This window comes from Xiphophorus couchianus, chromosome 1 (genome assembly GCF_001444195.1).
Source record: "Xiphophorus couchianus chromosome 1, X_couchianus-1.0, whole genome shotgun sequence".
Classification (NCBI taxonomy): domain Eukaryota; kingdom Metazoa; phylum Chordata; class Actinopteri; order Cyprinodontiformes; family Poeciliidae; genus Xiphophorus; species Xiphophorus couchianus.
In genome coordinates this window covers 16,202,761-16,219,985 of record NC_040228.1, presented here as the reverse complement: position 1 = coordinate 16,219,985, position 17,225 = coordinate 16,202,761, and the positions used below count along the sequence as shown (strand labels likewise).

The 17,225-nt window shown below is 38.7% G+C and overlaps 1 protein-coding gene across 2 annotated transcripts; it reads right to left on the bottom strand.

Annotated features, from left to right (window-relative positions):
- Positions 1–124: 124 nt before the first annotated feature.
- LOC114153166 (rho-related GTP-binding protein RhoA-D) lies at positions 125–14,895 on the bottom strand. 2 transcript variants are annotated; one of them, XM_028031570.1, is made up of 6 exons: positions 14,836–14,895; positions 14,323–14,393; positions 4,321–4,476; positions 2,328–2,448; positions 1,794–1,924; positions 125–1,705 (listed from the first exon to the last, which is right to left on the bottom strand). In XM_028031570.1, exons 2-6 carry the CDS (start codon positions 14,368–14,370, stop codon positions 1,532–1,534), a joined length of 630 nt encoding a protein of 209 aa, XP_027887371.1. In that variant the 5' UTR covers positions 14,371–14,393; positions 14,836–14,895; the 3' UTR covers positions 125–1,531. The 2 variants fall into 2 exon arrangements, with proteins under 2 accessions (XP_027887371.1, XP_027887443.1); XM_028031642.1 differs by lacking the exons at positions 14,323–14,393; positions 14,836–14,895 and adding an exon at positions 12,618–12,752.
- Positions 14,896–17,225: the final 2,330 nt, after the last annotated feature.

Sequence of the window (17,225 nt, the reverse complement as noted above, 5' to 3'; positions counted from 1 at the left end):
TGATCGGAAAACTATCGTGTATTTGCATTCAGACCGATGGCAGCAAAGCTCAAACCTTTCCACATATTCTGAGTAAGATTCATTACCTCGACAGAGCAACCAAGAACCAATCCAGTCAAGGTAATGAGTTTCAAAAATATTTTATTAACACAGTCATCTCATCCAGACAAAACAATCCTCTTCTGTTTGCAAAGCGTTTTCTACAATCAACATTTTCTTTTAAGCTATGCATTAGACATTTAACACGCGGCCAAAATGTGCAGGTATTATTTCTAGGCCGTCAAATCTCTGAATATAAATGTATAAAACAGGTGACTATCAGTTTGCAATGGTGACAATAAAAGGGGATCATGGATTTTAAGGTGGACTGATGGAAAAACACTCAAACTGTAGCATAAATGGGTTTAAAGACTAGACATGCGCATATGATGCGTCAAAGAATTTAAAATCTGATCTAGAGAGAAAAACCTGTATGTTAGTGCATATTATTAAAAAAAAAAACAAAAAAACTTGGCCGACAGAAGTGTTGCTGCTGAGCAAGAGATGGCACTGCTCTTCTATAGATGACAGACCAAAACTGTATATAAAAATGGCTGTAAACGGAGCATATTCAACTTCAGAAAATCTTTTACGCAGTAATGAGGCAACTGTATACAGGATCTGAAACAGAACTGAGATCAGAGAGGAGGCTGGCCTGGTGGAGGGAAAGCATTTCTCATGTCTGTCAGAGCCAGAGGAGTGCAACTGCTAGTATTGTCCTCAACAGTACAGCACTGTTTGCAGTGCCAATTTAAGCTGTCGCCATTACTGGGAGGGACCAGTGTGCCGTCCGAAGCCTCTCCTTCCAAATCCTGTCTGCTCTTTCAGTGTACTAGTGTATGCTGGGCTTAATTAGGTGTGAACAGGTTCTAAATTTAGTCTCTTGCAGAACGGCAAATGGTGAAAAACAGCTCGGCAGACACAGCACTTGGCGGCATACAAGTTTTAGAGTACAAAACTAATAGTGGTACAATGCAGATAACCGCCACATAATCTGGTGTATAAAAGGAAACCAAGTGGTACATGGAGGTTTTAGAAAAAGCAGAAGGAAGCAAATCTAAAGAAAAAAAAGAAAAGAAAAAAACCCACAATGCTGAAGGAGAAACAATGACAGGACAGGAAGAGCACATGACCCTTCTCTGTAAACAGAATCATGACATGCAAGCAGAAGGCATGGCATTTTTAAAGAATAATGCACATTTATATACAAACATACATTCACACAGAAAGAAGGGTTCAATCTGCCACACAAGCAGACTGGTGTGCTGGTTACAGGAAACAGCAGGATAGGAGCAGAAAGTTGGAAAGAAAATATTTAATAATAACTGATTTGTTTTGCTTTTAAACAGGTGTGGCAGTCTCTCATATACGTCTGCATCTGTGGAGTAAGTACAGTCTATGGAAGCCACGGATTTAAGGTTTCTCTAAGTTTGTTCTGCATGTCTGTGAGAGTCCTCCCTAAAGTGTTGATCAGCCAGCAGATACAGACTCCTCACAGTAACTGGCAGCCGCCCCGCTTCTTGCGCTTGCGGACCTGCAGCGCTGCTCTGGTAGCCATCTCAAACACTTCCCGCACACCGTCCTTAGTCTTGGCTGAGCACTCCAGGTAGCCAAAGGCACCGATGCGTTGTGCCATGTCTTTGCCCTCCTCAGACTTGACAGGCTCCTGGAAAAGGAGGGTTAAATGTGAAAACGCTAATACATGGCAAATGCTGGGATACTTGTCATTTGTTGTAGTAAGTGTATTTCTTCACCTGTTTCATCTTGGCCAACTCTCTGCGTGTGTGTTCATCGTTTCTAAGGTCCTTCTTGTTGCCCACAAGTATGATGGGGACGTTGGGACAGAAGTGCTTTACTTCAGGGGTCCATTTCTCAGGAATGTTCTCTGAAAAAAAAATTGAGATGCATGAGTTTAGAGTTCCAGCAAAGTGCATGTGAATTTCTTTTCCTCCCAAAGAGTGGGAGAGGTTTCCCTTGTGACAGTACAAACAATCATCAAGAAGCCACTGACCCCATGGCTGATATGCGGTCATTCTTTGGAAGGATGGTACCAAATGAGGCACTATCCACGTCACAAAAACTGGACACTTACATTCTCTCATGAATCTAAGCGTACATCTCAAGTCTTTCAGGATAGATGGGGGACATAAATTAGTTTGCCGCAAACATTTTTAACCAATTTACCAACCTTTGAAACTTTATTTTCAAAGGATGAACATTAAATTAAGTACTTTCCATTAACCCTATATTTAACAACTGGTGCAGTGGACAGTCACAATATGCCTTACCTAAACTGTCAGGGCTGTCTATGGAAAAGCACATAAGTATAACGTCGGTGTCAGGGTAGGAGAGAGGCCGCAGTCGGTCATAATCCTCCTGGCCGGCAGTATCCCACAGTGCCAATTCCACCTGCACGACAGAGGGACAGGATAAGAAGGCTGCTAAAAATCTGCAGCTGACTGGAAGCTGAACTACGAAAGAGGATCACAACAAACAAAATCAGTACTGACGAGAGCAGACGTAAAATTCCTTTGCTACTAGCCCTAAAAAGCAACTTCTCAGTGGTAGAGGACGTTCCCACAGGCCTTGGGCTGTTAATCAAAGTGGCGGCAGTCCCAGAGAGCCTGACCTGCTCTTGATAAAATAAATGTCCTGCAAAAATCATTTTCAAAACCTCAGCAGTAGAACTACCAATTTTAGAACACTGTAGCCTGAAACTGTCAGTGCATGCAAAACTAACCAATCCTCAGCTGCATCGCATCCCACAGTGTTTCTTGCAATGCATTTTGCTGGCCTTATTAAACAGATCTTACACTTCAATAGCATCTAAAACGGAAGATAAAATCTGGGAATAAACAGGATTAATTGTATCTTTGAGACCAACCGTCTGGACACTAGTAGGGTCTTATGAAATCTGTTTGGTTAATTTTTCAAATTCCATTTCCCCTGCATCCCAACTTCCAGTTTTTCCATTTTATTTTTCAGAATTTGAATTTTCCATATTAACCATACTTATTAACCTATAACATTATATGCAATGATCTGTTGATAGAGCCCATATTTGAGCCAGACCAAACAAAAAAAAAAAGAAAAAAACATGCAATAGCCTAGCATTCCTTTAGAGTATGCTAGACTTAAAAGTCGTTACTATGGCAAGAGATGCAACAGAGAAGGATAAGAAGAGAAAAAGGACAAAATGAACAAAAAGAAAATTGAGTCACAGATAGAGCTATGGTAAATAAGATTAAACTGAATGGTTTGTAATGACTTCATCTAAAGCATGAATATGACAAGGAATGTAGTTAATCTCGCATGTAGCACCACTTCCTGGATAATTTTCCATGCTTTCATATACGTTTTTCCTTCAAGCCCCGAGTTATCAAGGAGAGGAAATAAAGCTGAGGAAGTAAAACTGTTGGAAACAAGAGCAGCTAACAAATTAGAGCTGTGCATTAGACAAGACCTGCAGTCAAGCTCATAAGTAAAAAGCCTCCAATCCCACTTTTAAAAAAAAGTATAAATCCCAACAATTTGGAGGAGGTAGGGAGGAACGTTTCCCTGCACCCCACTTTTTATTAAAAGAAAAGTAAGTAACAGGCTCTTAAACTGATAAAACATGACATTTTTTTTCTTAATATATATATGGTGTAAATAAAATTTTACATCACAGAACAATGGAAACAACGCTGACATCACATTTTGCAGCACAGGAAACGGGAAAAGGAAATTAGTCATGATCTACAGGAAGGGTGAGGGAACTGAACCATAGACAGGAAGGTGGCAAAGATTCAATTCCTGTTGTTGGCTAGAGATGTGTACCTTTAAAACAATGAAATGCCCCAAAGAGCTTTGCTAACAATACACACCTATAGCCATGAATCAAAATCGCACGTGGTTCACATCCAACAAGGTCAGGAGTGTCACATAAAACCACCTGCTCTCAACGTCAGTTCTCGTCACAGGTCAAAGGAAAACTGAAATCAGTCTCTTCCACTAAATCCCAGCGGTCCTCTTTGTGAAGTCAAAAAAAAAGAAAAAAGAATGATGTCACTGCTCGTGTGTGTAGCTTGTCTAGTAGTGACTATTTTTTGCAGGGTAACAGGATCATTTGAAAATCTCGAGCCTAAATTTCTACAGGATCGATCAAGTTATTTTTCTGTTTCAAGTCATCAAGAGCCGCCTCTAAAACCATGAAGAGGCATATACAAAAATACAATTAAACTGCACACAAATTTAAACTAAGACACTCAGTAAATGTCCGAGATTTAAAATACAGAATACCTGTTTGCCATCAACTTCAATGTCAGCGATGTAGTTCTCAAATACAGTGGGGACGTAGACTTCTGGGAACTGATCCTTGCTGAAGACGATGAGGAGGCAGGTCTTCCCACACGCACCGTCTCCAACTATCACCAGCTTCTTTCTGATCGCAGCCATCTAGAAGCAACAAAGATTTTATCTTTAGGTTCAGGTTTGATGGAGTGTAAGCCATACAGAGATACTGGTTTCAAACAAGTGACGAACGAGAAGCAATGTAACCATAAATGGCGAGTAGAGACAGGAAAAAACAGGGGAGGGAGGAAGACACTTGTCTATTTAAGAGCTGCACCTCTTCCTGTTCCTCAGCAGTGTGCAGTCTATGGGCCTGGTAGCGCTACCTGCTGCTTCATCTTCACATATCAGTACATGAGGGATTAACAGCCCCCTCTGATTTTCTCTGACACATCATTATCGATCACATTCGTTTCCCTACGCATTTCTCTTCTGTCTATGAGAGATGTGTGAATGCAACATCAATGTTGCTTGTCAGAGAAATTGTGATGTCACCATGGATCAATTCTCATGTCCCACATGCTGATAATGGAGAAACGGCAAAATGATGCAATGCTCTGGCTGTTTAACAGATGCATTATCTGCTACAAATCTCCAACTCTGATTCATACATGCAGTTGTTTAGAAACAAGTAAGTAAGTGATAAAATGACAAAAAATGCTCAAGTCAATATCTGTACTTTAAGTTTTTTTTATTTTTTATTAGGGCTGCACCAATAAATTGGTCCCAATTTCCTTAATTTTGGGAGATTGATGATCGATCTTCACGTAATGAGGCTGATCTCATCTGCCTCTGCAAATGTTTCAAAATCACCCACTTTTCTCTGTTGCTCTGCCGTGAGAGAGGGCTGGCAGATAGATCCACCCACCAGGTCATGCCTGCCATTTGTAAGTTTCTTGCTACATTTAGTAACATTTCAGACAAAACAAATTGTATCGGCCAAAATCAAAATCAGCAGGCCAATCTATTTAAAGATTGACAATCAGCTAGAAAACTCCAATAAGTGCACCACGATTTTTTTTCTTTAAAGTTTGATTTTAATGTTTGTTCATTAACCAAGCTGTTCAGGCACCCTGTGGAAGAACCTTACGACAGTGTCAAACAAACGTTCCCAAGTTCTAAACCACAGCGCTCCTTTTCAATACAACATCATAAGAGAGACAACCTTGGTTAGCTTTTTTTTTTCTACACATTAAATCAGGCCAGTATACCGTCAGATACTCTGGAGAGAGCCACCTGTTCTCTGTGATAGCAGGCTGCTACTGTTCCATACATCATACTGACATTGCCAGAGGGAAGCTCCACATTCAGGAACAAACCCACTGGACTGGCAGCCGACACAAGAAGCTTCATAAAAAAATGAGGCTGCTCCTGCACACTGAGTAGTGCGCAAAATGTAGTTTACTGATGTCAGCAGGTGTCACACCAGGCTCTCCTCTGTTACAGTAGCATGACAAAGCACACATTCTGGGAAGTGGCCCTTTTACTTTGAATAATGCAAATCTGAAGCGTTTCCACTGGACAAGGAAGCGCACAAATCCAAAGTACTATTTTCCACAGTATGTCAGTGTCAGTCACCAGGTATGTTCAAACATCCTGAAAATTATGTAGCATGCAACACATCACCTATGTAATGTGTTGCATAAAACAGCAGAACAAAGAAGTGCGACTGAGTCACTGGGATGTGTATTTTAAACTGTAAACATTGGCTGATTATTCTTTCCTAAAAACATATACAAGTAAGATTTTTTTTACACAAAATTTATCCTTAAATTGCATTTCAGCTCACCAGAAGAGATCAGAAATGCATAGCATTTTGCATTCACAGTAAAGCCAGGGGTTATATAGGCTTAATAGCATTTCCTGGTCTTCTTCTGTTGCCTGTCATCACTTGTCTCTCAAAGACTTCTCCCTCTCTCATGTTTGTAAACTGGTGTGACGTTGTTGGTTACTTCTTCCACTGGGTTGAACAGGCAGCCTGTTTGTGAGTTTGAGAACTGCTGCCACCTAATGACTGGAGTTTTGTGTTTCATTCATATTCAAGCATGAATAAAAACACTAATGCCCAAAACAATCCTTCAGTCTCCCAGGTCCGGCCCACTGAACAGTACAGCCTTAATGCCGATCTCAGGAGAATTCCTTTTTTGGTGGCTGAAATGTTAAAGCTAAGCCAAAGTGGTGGGAACATTATATCTAGAAAATGACAATAGATCAAAACATAGTTGACAGCATTTACAAAAATGTTAAACACTGAAAACTACAATGAACTCAAATCTGCTTGTAGAGCCCAAGGAAAAAGGAATACTATTCAAAAAACAAAGTTTCAGTTTATATGGAAAAATGTTAACATGCATAAATATTTTAACTGTATATCTCCATAGCCATGGAGGTGAAAGCCACTTCTAAGTTAATTGAACCTGGGCCGAACTCAAGAAATCAAAATGAACATTATGGACATTCTGAATAATGACCCATAATTATTAACAGCATCTGTATAATTGCTTCCCAAATACAAAAGCTAGATGCTTATTAGAAAACACGTTCTCACGCCTTGCATGACTCTCCCTGAAATGGAAAGGGAGCAAGGGGCAAAGTCATCTTTCCCAGTACATGTGGCATAGATTCCTCATTTTTCCACAATGGCAGGTTGTGAACTGCCACAGGTGGTAACACATTAGCCAGGCTTGCTCAATGTTGGTAACAAGGTTCAGAAATAGCACAGAACTAGCTGTGGGTGACTTTATACAACATAGCGTTGTATAAACGCTTCCTCCTTATGAACTCCAAATCAACCTGCCAGCCAGGAACTCAAACCCAGTGAAAACCAACCCTGAAAAAATTCATTTATATAACCTACATTTATATTTACAAAAAAAGTTTTAAATTGAATAGAAACTTTCTTGGGACACATTAAAGCTTTTTGAATGAGTTTTTAAATGATGGAATAGGGAAAACCTGCCTTATCAGACTATTGTTAAAAAATGGCTGGGCAAACAAATGTGTTCTTGATTTAAGAGCAAGAAGCAAAGTCTGTATAGGTTATATTAATATATATATATATATATATATATATGGTCCTAAACACAAATCTTAACTATTTCAAAGAGTCAACAATCTGATCTGACAATATTAGGAGCCTGTAAATAAAGACACTAGAAAAAAGCACATCTGATCAAATGAAAAGACAAAAATGTCTCAGGCAGTTTCTCTAAAAAATGTTATTAGCAACATGAAGTCAGTCAATTACGTTTAATATTTCATGGTCAACAGAACCCATCCTCCTGAAATTCCTCTAGGTCAAGCTGTAAAAGGTGATTCTGTTGACAAGTTATACTACACAAAAAAATAATTAAAAAAAGAAATAAAACTAAAAACATTAAGTTAGTTAACATACAAGTTATTTATAAAAGAATGTTTGTTCAAAGCACTCCAATAATTTAGGAAATTCCTTGAGTAGTTAGTTTGAAAAGGTGCAAAAAACAAAAACAAAACTGAAAGCGCATTGGCTCATTAAAAAAAAAAAAAAAAAAAAAAAGAGCGGGAGTAAGTTTTTCCTGCCGACTGGCTTTAAGTTTATCTCACTTGGCAGTTTGGACAGCAATGCTCTGACCTGCTGCATGTGCAGATAAAACAAGCTTATATTGTTTCATGGGTATTGCTCAATATTGGCCTCAAAACAGCTATCAGTGTATCCGTAGTTATGGGCATTTCTTAAAGGGGATTTTGGGTATTTGTGCGTTTTAGTCGTTTACAGGTGGCTGTGATCCTGAACCATTGCAATATTGGGTGTTTACTGCACTTACCGTAATTGTTTTCCAAAGTGACAGTAAACTTGAAATACAATTTTCCTCATTCTATTGGACTTTTTAAACAAACAAAATTTACTTAACGCAAAGGCTTTGTGTAACTTTCCTCAAACTGCTCATTTAGGGCAATCCAGGCTCACTGTAGAGTAATTTAAGGAGCAAACCTGCTCAGCTTGCAAAGGATAAATGAGCACCAAAGAGTTGCTTGTTGTTCAGATAAAATCTAAAGAACACAGCTCTAGAGGTTTGCCAATTCAAAAAATATTTTTTCCTCCCCATTAACAACAACAACAAAAGACTTATACTATAACTTAGGCAACACGAGAGAAGTCAAACACACATTTTGAAGGTCGAGTCTAATTCTAGACCATCTAAACTCATTCAAGATCGAGGCTATGGAGGTTGAAGTCAAAGAACCAAGTTGGAGCTCAAAATAGGACAGAGCCACTGAGACTCCCGCTGTCCAATTCATTAGAGTACAGCTCAGCTCAAAGTATACAGAAAAATAACTCAACTATCACACAGAATTATCTCTTCAGCTGCCACTCAGAGATCTGGTTTCAGTTCAAACAAACTGAAAGTCCCAGATTCTAGGGGAATGAAGCAGATGAGAGGCAGTCAAAAGTAAAGCATTGAGCACTGCAGCACCAGCAGATTAAGGGCAACAGAAATGCAATATGCATGCCTCTAATATTTCTCGAGTATGTCTAAACAAGGGGTTAAATTTGCATGTGGGAGAAGGAAACGTCTTATAACATGAAACAGATGAGGAATAAATTATGCACAGTTTACCATAAAGTAAAAAGATATGACTACACAGACTTAGAGAAATTAAAACACCTGACAGTACAGCACCCTGTTCTCTAGTCTGTTTGCTCCATTATGTCACCATCTGAGGGCAAATATTATGAATTCTTAGCTAGTTCAATCCCTCATTATGCAAAAAAAATAAAACTACATGCAGCACAAATGAAAGCTGACATCTGTGAGCAGCCTCAGCTTATTCCTGGCGTTCTAATTCCGGTCTATTTAGAGCTGCTCTTAAAGAAACGGTTCAAGAATTGCTTTTCTTAAACAGTAAAACTAATATTTTTCAGGCACTCCATATTATTATTATTTTTTTTACTGTAAAACACACTTCAGCTGCATCAGCTCCTTAAAAGAACACAGGCCTCCCAGGAAATTTGGTCTGATGGAAAACTGCCTACGCAAACCTAGGACAGGATATAGTGGTGAATTGTTTTTGAACACCTTGACTGATAAACATCGATAAGTTAACAATGTGCAGACTTGCAGCCCTCCACAGACTACGACTGAGCAACACAGGATGGGGAAAAAATTAGAGTGAACAATCACTCTTCTGTCAGTGCATGACTTAGTAAAAGTCTGCATGTCGCCAAGAATTGAGAGCTTGAAGTATATCTCCTAAGCTCGTCATAATAAAAAAAAGGCACTGATAGGCAAGGTACATATGATTGTAGAGAAATTACATGCTAAAGTCCAACTACTTTAGATAAAAATATCACAGGTGCATAACCTGATCCACAATAGTTCTTTATAAAAAGGAGGTCATATGCCTGACCTCAATAATGCAGAAGGCATTCTGAGTTCACAGCAAGAGTTTGTAATGAATTTTAGCCACTGATTAGACATACATAAACTCAATTTTAACCATTTATGAAAGGCAAAATTATTTTATGTCAGTTGATTAACAGATTAAGTGTTCAAACACTATCAACAGAAAAAAGTTAAGTCCACATTTCAGTCATGTGTAAAAAAAACAAAATCATTTGACCCACTGCAACAGAGGTGTCCAAAGTGCAGCCATTTACAGCACTTGAACACAAGAAAGGCATACATTCGGTTTGACTGCTAAAATGTTGGAGTGCAATTTTAACAAATGCAAGGCCTTCCAAAGAGGGGAAAAAAAGATACAAATTTAATAACATTAAAAATGTAAAGACAAGGGAAAAGGTATTTAGTCTTTTAATAGCCATGTTTTTGCTTTTAATTTAATAATCTGGACCACTAACCTCCATCAGTCTGCCCCAGGGCAGCTGTGGCTACTATTCACTAACTAGCCACCATCAGTGTGTCAATGTGTGAGTGAATAACTGAGGCCCAGTCCAAACGTAGCCGGTTATCTGGGAAACCAAATAGATTTTAATGCAATTTGGCCTTTCATCCATAGACTGTTTAATATCACTAAAAATGATTATTAATTAAAATTCCAACCAAAGTGGCGATTTAAGATTTCTCTTTATTTGCACTTGCATGTCTACATTAGGGCATGCAGTGGAGGAAAAAGAATGGCTGTTGTCAGAGAGGTGCTGATTTTTACTTTGGTTCAGACACTTTCTGCTCGTTTATTTTTACAAGCCCGACTTAATACGTTCAGTTGCAAAGGAGAAAGAGTGCTTGGAGGTCATTTGTTTTACACCAGCTAGGCCTCATAAATATGGATGCACAATGCCGATCATTGTTCACATACTTGCTTCAACACAATTTCCAGTTAACATCGTCTTGTGTTTTATTTATTTTACATTTTAGTATTTAAAAGTTCCACATCTCCCTGTCCAGACAAATGAACTTCCTGGTGCCATATTTCATTCCTAACAGGAAGTCATGATTGTTTTGAAGGATGTATGTGTGGATGAACACTTTTCTTAAACTAATCCCGTGTGCATGACATTTTTTCCCAAACAATGTGGCGGAGATATTTGCTTTTATAAAGACAAAGCATGAGTGTAGCGAGAAGTGCTCTGAGGTCTTCTGATCATGATAAAGCGCTATACAAAGCCATTTACCATTGGACACTGAGAGACCGTCACTGAAAAACGCACTTTTTACACACACCCCTTTATTAAACTTTGCTAAACAAAACAAGAGCGGGGTATATACTGCTCTTATTCCTAAATATATACAACGCCCCAGCCCCCCAAAATTACACAAATAAGCCTGAAACATTTCAGAAATTGCATACATTGCAAAAAAAAGTATAAATAGAGATGGTCTTGTAATTCCGCAAATTTTTTCACATATAACTACCTCCAAAAGTATCTTTATCAAAGACATTACAGAAACCCTAGTCTCCCACGCAAAACATTTAGAAAGTCAAAATCTAAAGTCTGACCTCAAAGAAACTGAATCAATATAACACAATCACTGTAATCATCAATTTTAGCAATTTTTGCCATCTTGTATTAAATTAAAACCCCTTTTATGCTAAATTGTGGTGCAAATACCACTAAACTGTGGCATTTTAAAAATACAAAAATAAAACGTTAAATCCTTAGAAATCACGTAGCAGCTCCTACCAATTCCCACTACAATTTACACCATAGTGGGAAGAATTCATGTGCTCTAAATTGGAAATGACACAGCTTTCACTGCAGGAGCTCTGATTTTGTTCTCCGTGTCCGCATACCACTGGGCAAGTCCCCCTGTCCAAGCTCTGCTGGTTAAAATGTAAAGACATACTTTCACGGACATATCATACAAACATCTAATCACAAACAAGCCCATAGCACTAGGTAGGATAATATCCGGCGCATTCATGTGAATCAGCCTGGGAGGAACAAACATGGGAGTAACCCAGCCGAAGCACATCAGCAGTTCTGCAGGTTTGACTTTGGATCACGACAAACACCAGGAGTGCAGTTTTGTTATGGAGAACATGCCAAGACAAGGGAATAAGCTGCTGTGAGAGATGAGGGTCTGCGCTACTGGAGCTGAGCAGCATAACAAGGGTGTGGTGGCTCGGAGAAAGGAATTTCCTCGGGACAGTACTAATGTTTTATCACTTACAACAGAAGAACAGGACAGACTTTGACCGCATAACTAAATAAGAAAGAAAGTCGACCATTTTGAAGATAGTTTCGATTATTCTGCTCTCCAGGAATTATGTTAAAGAAAAAACACATAGTTCCCAGTCCCTGTCGACTTGTCAAACGTGTTTTCAATAAGAAACCGAAAATAAAGTTGTGCATCTTTTTCCCCCCTCAAAGAGTACAACATGGTCCATTTTCGTCCACAGGGGAAGTCTCTCCAGTCAATTAATGTACGCAATGAGGTAAGACATGTAGAAACTGTGTAAAGCTAAATAAGAAGCTAGGAATACCGATAAACGCCGCGTCCTTTGCGTGGACAAACAGGTGTGTCCCCGGCTTACGGCGTCTCTCCTTTACCTCTTATTTTTTTTAAGCCTGCCGAGCAAACCTCGGAAACTGTGTGGAAAAAAAAACTTCTCACCAAGTAACAGGTTTCAACTCGCCGAGCTGCTGCTGCTGCTGGTATTTCGACTCATTAACGTGTCCACTGGAGAGGCGCCGCTTAAACCAAACACTTTCCCCGATACAACAAACTGATGTTAAGGACTGCATACACCTCTCGCAATGCCTCGGCTAGATAACGCAGCAACAGTGAACATTTAAACCTTACCTCTCCCAAAAGATTGTGCCTTCAGCTAACCAAATTCCTCCGTGTTTTCTGTTTGACTGTTGTCCTAATATCCCAGAAGCTAATCAGTGCGACTGGCCGAGCAGCAGCAGCAGTCAAACTGATACAGCTTTTGGATCCTCCCATTGTGTTGCGTTCGAAATGCACTCGTAAGAGTCACCACTCTAGTCGAGGAACAAGTAAACAAACAATGAATATATAAATATCACTCTATGATTATGTAATGAAACGATCAAATTTAATCATGTGTTATTTATTTTAATTATTTCAACATGGTCAAGCAGAGTTGTTTTGCGTCAGGTCAAGAGAAATACTACGTTCTTGAAGTAGAGCACTCAAAATTCCTAGCTGCACACAAATGGAACACAAAAGCTTGATCATTTCATATTCACGCGCTTGCTCTCTATTGGCCGAAATCATTTAGCAGTTCAGCGTCCCCTCCTCTTTACGGTTAAACTACAATGACATAATTTATTTACAAGATTGTATATTTTAGCTAATAATCCTTATTTAACAGGAACCCTCATTTTCATTTCCACTTTCGTCACCTTATTATTAACATTACCATTGTTGTTGTTATTGTTTTATGTTTCTTGTGTAAGGAAATTGACTTTGACCCAAGTACTATTCTCCCACAGAGCAACAGGAAACCACGCAACAGGGATTTGAGCTTTTTAACATGCCATTCTCCCAGTGAGGTCGTAAGTTCAGCCCCCCTCTCAGCACACTGCGGCACACTGTTGTAATACAGCAACATTGGCTTCAGGGTAAAAAGAACATTTCCACTAACAGTAGGGACATTATTAGACCACAGTGGTTTACCACAGGAACTCCTATATCAGAAGTTAGTTATTCTAAATCAGTTCAGGAAGTTTTATTAGACTGAAAGAAAAAAGCCATTGGACAAAATTCCCTGGAGCATCGATTTTAAAACTAAGCCTTTTAAGATTAGGATCAAAATCTTTCTCATTATGTTGCGTCTGTAGATATTCTTTATTCTGATGCCTTACTAGTAAACTATACAGTCCTTCACAGTTTCTATAATGATATATGTCTTTGGTAGTTACATAAATGATCCCTCTCAGTGCCACAAGGCGCTATGCTATTTCTATGGATTATCTTTTTAGACTGGACCTTCTGATTTGAGTAAGCAGATTTTAGAATACTAGAGTTTGAGGGGGAAAAAAATATGCAAGAGGATTTGCAACAGTTCTCTGGCTAGCCTGAAGGAGTTGAGTGGGCGATACCTGGGGAAGGTGTTCTCTGTTATCTTTAAACTCGGACGTTCGGAAATTGCAACGCCAAATAGGAGCTTCTGCAAGGATTGTGGTAGGTTATGTACCTCGATTATTTTGGTCCTCTTCTGTCATGTTGTTTCCCCTTTTATTGGTTCCAGTGGTCACGTGTTCCCTCGTTATCCCCTGTGTATTTAACCTCACCTGTGTGCTTTATTCCCCGTTGTATCTTCGTCATTTGTTAGTTAGCTTTGTGTCTTTGTGTCTCACCTGACTTAATGTCGTGTTTTGATTATTGATTCTATATTGCATTGTGATTCTGTGTTTGTAATGATGTAAAGCACTTTGAAATGCCTTGCTGCTGAAATGTGCTATACAAATAAAATTTGATTGATTGATTGACTGACTTGACTTTCCGTACAGGTTTGATGGCATTAAAGAAAATCACTTACTATTTCCTGACACTTTGGTCGCGCTTCTCTTCTACGTAGCCGAATCATGATAGCTTCGTCCTTCAAGATGGCTGCCAAAACAACGTAAAGGATTTCTCAAACATGCATTACAAAATCAAATCAACACTCTATGCATGTTTTTGATGAGAAAATAATGTTATAGCATGATCTGAAGTTCAAAGAAGTAGATTTTTCTACCCCTTTAACAAAATAACCTGTGCCACAGTTGTTGGTACTCTGACAACCTTAAAATAAATGTAGCAAATGTTTTTATTATTATTGTAGGATCCAGTCAATATTGAGAACTTCAGAACTGATGGTTAAGTGATGATTTAATAAAGATATCAGTATCATCAACCAATGGAGTAAGACAAGGACAAATAATAATTACAATCGTTATCACCTCCTGTAATTTTGCATGCCGATTACATTAGTTCATTCCATTTCATTAATACAACAACCATAAATTTTTCCATAAACATTCCAAGTTACTCAAACATCTTGGTTACTAACCTGTTTTTCTTGTCGACTGAAACTAAAATTGAGCTGCTTTTTATTCTTTGTATTGTATTGCTACCCTTTTCTGTGTGTTGTGGTTAACCTTTTCATGTAGAACTGCATTCCGTCACCATAGCTACACTCACAAGGAAGTTACCAAAATAAAAGCACATAATCTCAACAGTTTATAATAAACAAAGGTACTTTTACTCAGTTGGCCTTTATGGTTATAACTTTACTTTTTGAAGGTACATATGACATGTCATAGAGGCCTAATTTTTTGACCAACTGGCTAGTTTGGACAAAGACCACACACAAAAGAAAATATGGAAAGGGAGGAAATAAAAATATCCTATTGTTGCTGTTAGAGAAGAGTGACATCATGAGGTCTCCATAACAACAATGAGACACTATCGACATACCAATGAGCTGTTAGAGGGGCATACCTGGAAAACACATTTTATCTTACTATCACAAGTCTAAATTTGTAGAGTTTGCTGATCTCTACTTAGATTTTAACTGCAACAATGTCCTTTGATGACTCTCCTAAGATAGGACTTTTCAACCACAAGCACTGGTTTCGTTTGACCTGAATCAAAGAATGAATACCTATATGCCTATTGTCAAGTATGGTAGATGTTATCAGCCTTTTTCTTTTCAAAAAACTCTGGGAACCTTTCTTGAAGGTGTGGTATCATTAATTATTTGATATTTTAAATAAAAAATGTGATTAAACTCATCAGTAAACTGAACGCTGTTGTCAGTGGGACTTTCAGCTGGATGATGATCTAAGCATATGGCTGGTCAACATGGATAAGTTAATCGGAGAAAAAAACGTTATGTGTCCCTTTACGTTCTCGGACCTGAATCTGATTGAAAGTATATGTAGTGACCAGAGGAGAAAGGAGCAATAGAATGGACAATCTAGATGGGTGGTGCACAGATGAATTGCCAAGGATCTGTCTGGTTTACTAGCTGTCCTACTGGCAAAGGATACTGTGTAAATCATTAACAGCAGGAGTCACTTCAATAGTGCTCCCAATCAGTGTTGTATAGTAACGAAGTAAAAATACTTCACTACTTTACTTAAGTATATTTTGGAGTACTTCATACTTTCCTCGAGTATGAAAATTTTTGATGACTTTCACTTTTACTTCACTATATTTCCGAACTTAATTGCGTACTTTTACTCCAATACATTTTCAATGTGTGGTTTAGTTACTCGTTACAAAAAAGCGAGAGAGAGAAACAAAGTGTTTTGACCCCACCTACTGATTAGCAAGTAGCAAGCAGGCTACCGAACAAAGTCCGTAGCCTACTTGCCTGGGCTTTTTCATCACCTCCAATAGGATACACCTGTTTCGCTTCTCCCATTAAACACAAAGCAAGTCTCGCAATCAGCAGCGGTCACATGGAGGAGGAGACGGAGACCACAACGACTGCAACTACGTCGGACACGGCTCCAGGGGGACCACCAGCTGGTGATGAGAGCCCCTGGCCTTATTTAAACACAATATACTCTTTCGTGGGTGTTAAAGATTCGTCGTACCGCATGCGGTTTATGTTATTCCTGCCTGAAGATGTGGAAATTCTATCTTACAAAAACTCCCCGTCCAACTTGAAGAAACACATCGAGGTAACGTCTTATGAAATGGTTATAATCCTCCTGTTTCAGTAACTATAGCTTGGTCACTAGACACTACTGTATTGTGAAACGTTGACCATAAATGAACTTTGTTTGGCATTGTTTCAGTTCCACGCGTGGTGTATTTAGCTTAGGCTTAATGTTGACTGTAGCAGGCTACCTAGACTCCTCTGTTCAAGGGGGGACAGAAGCCATAGCGATAGCAATTTAGACTAAATTTAACGAATATAGGAAAGGCATGCAAGTTCAAAACCAGGTTTACAGATGCCAATAAGCTGCATTTCCCTCCCAATTCTTTTTTTCTTTTGCATAATGACCAGTTGTGTGCACCACCTACTGACTGTAGCATTGACTGATTCACTGATTTGTGAAGTAGAGTAATCGTAACAGATCTTTTTCTTCATGTTGGCCGCATTTTCTGTACTATTTATTTTTCTCATTTTCAGCACTGACCTTACTTGAAGGGAAAACTTGAGGCTTACAAAAACTTTGTATTTTCTGTCCTGGAGGGTTTACTAAGAAGCTGGTTCAGTTGTAAAGCAGGTTAAGTTAACCTTGTGCTATAGGTAAAGCACCTAATTTTCTTAACTAAATGATGCCTGCAGGTATATCTATTAGCAGGTTTAATTTTGCCTGCACTTGGTTGTGTACATTATTTTAAGTGTATTTGACAAGTTTACCAAAATATAAAAAATGTAATTCAAACTGCATTTGCTTTGTTTTACTTTTTACTTGTACTTTTCATTACATTACTTGAGTA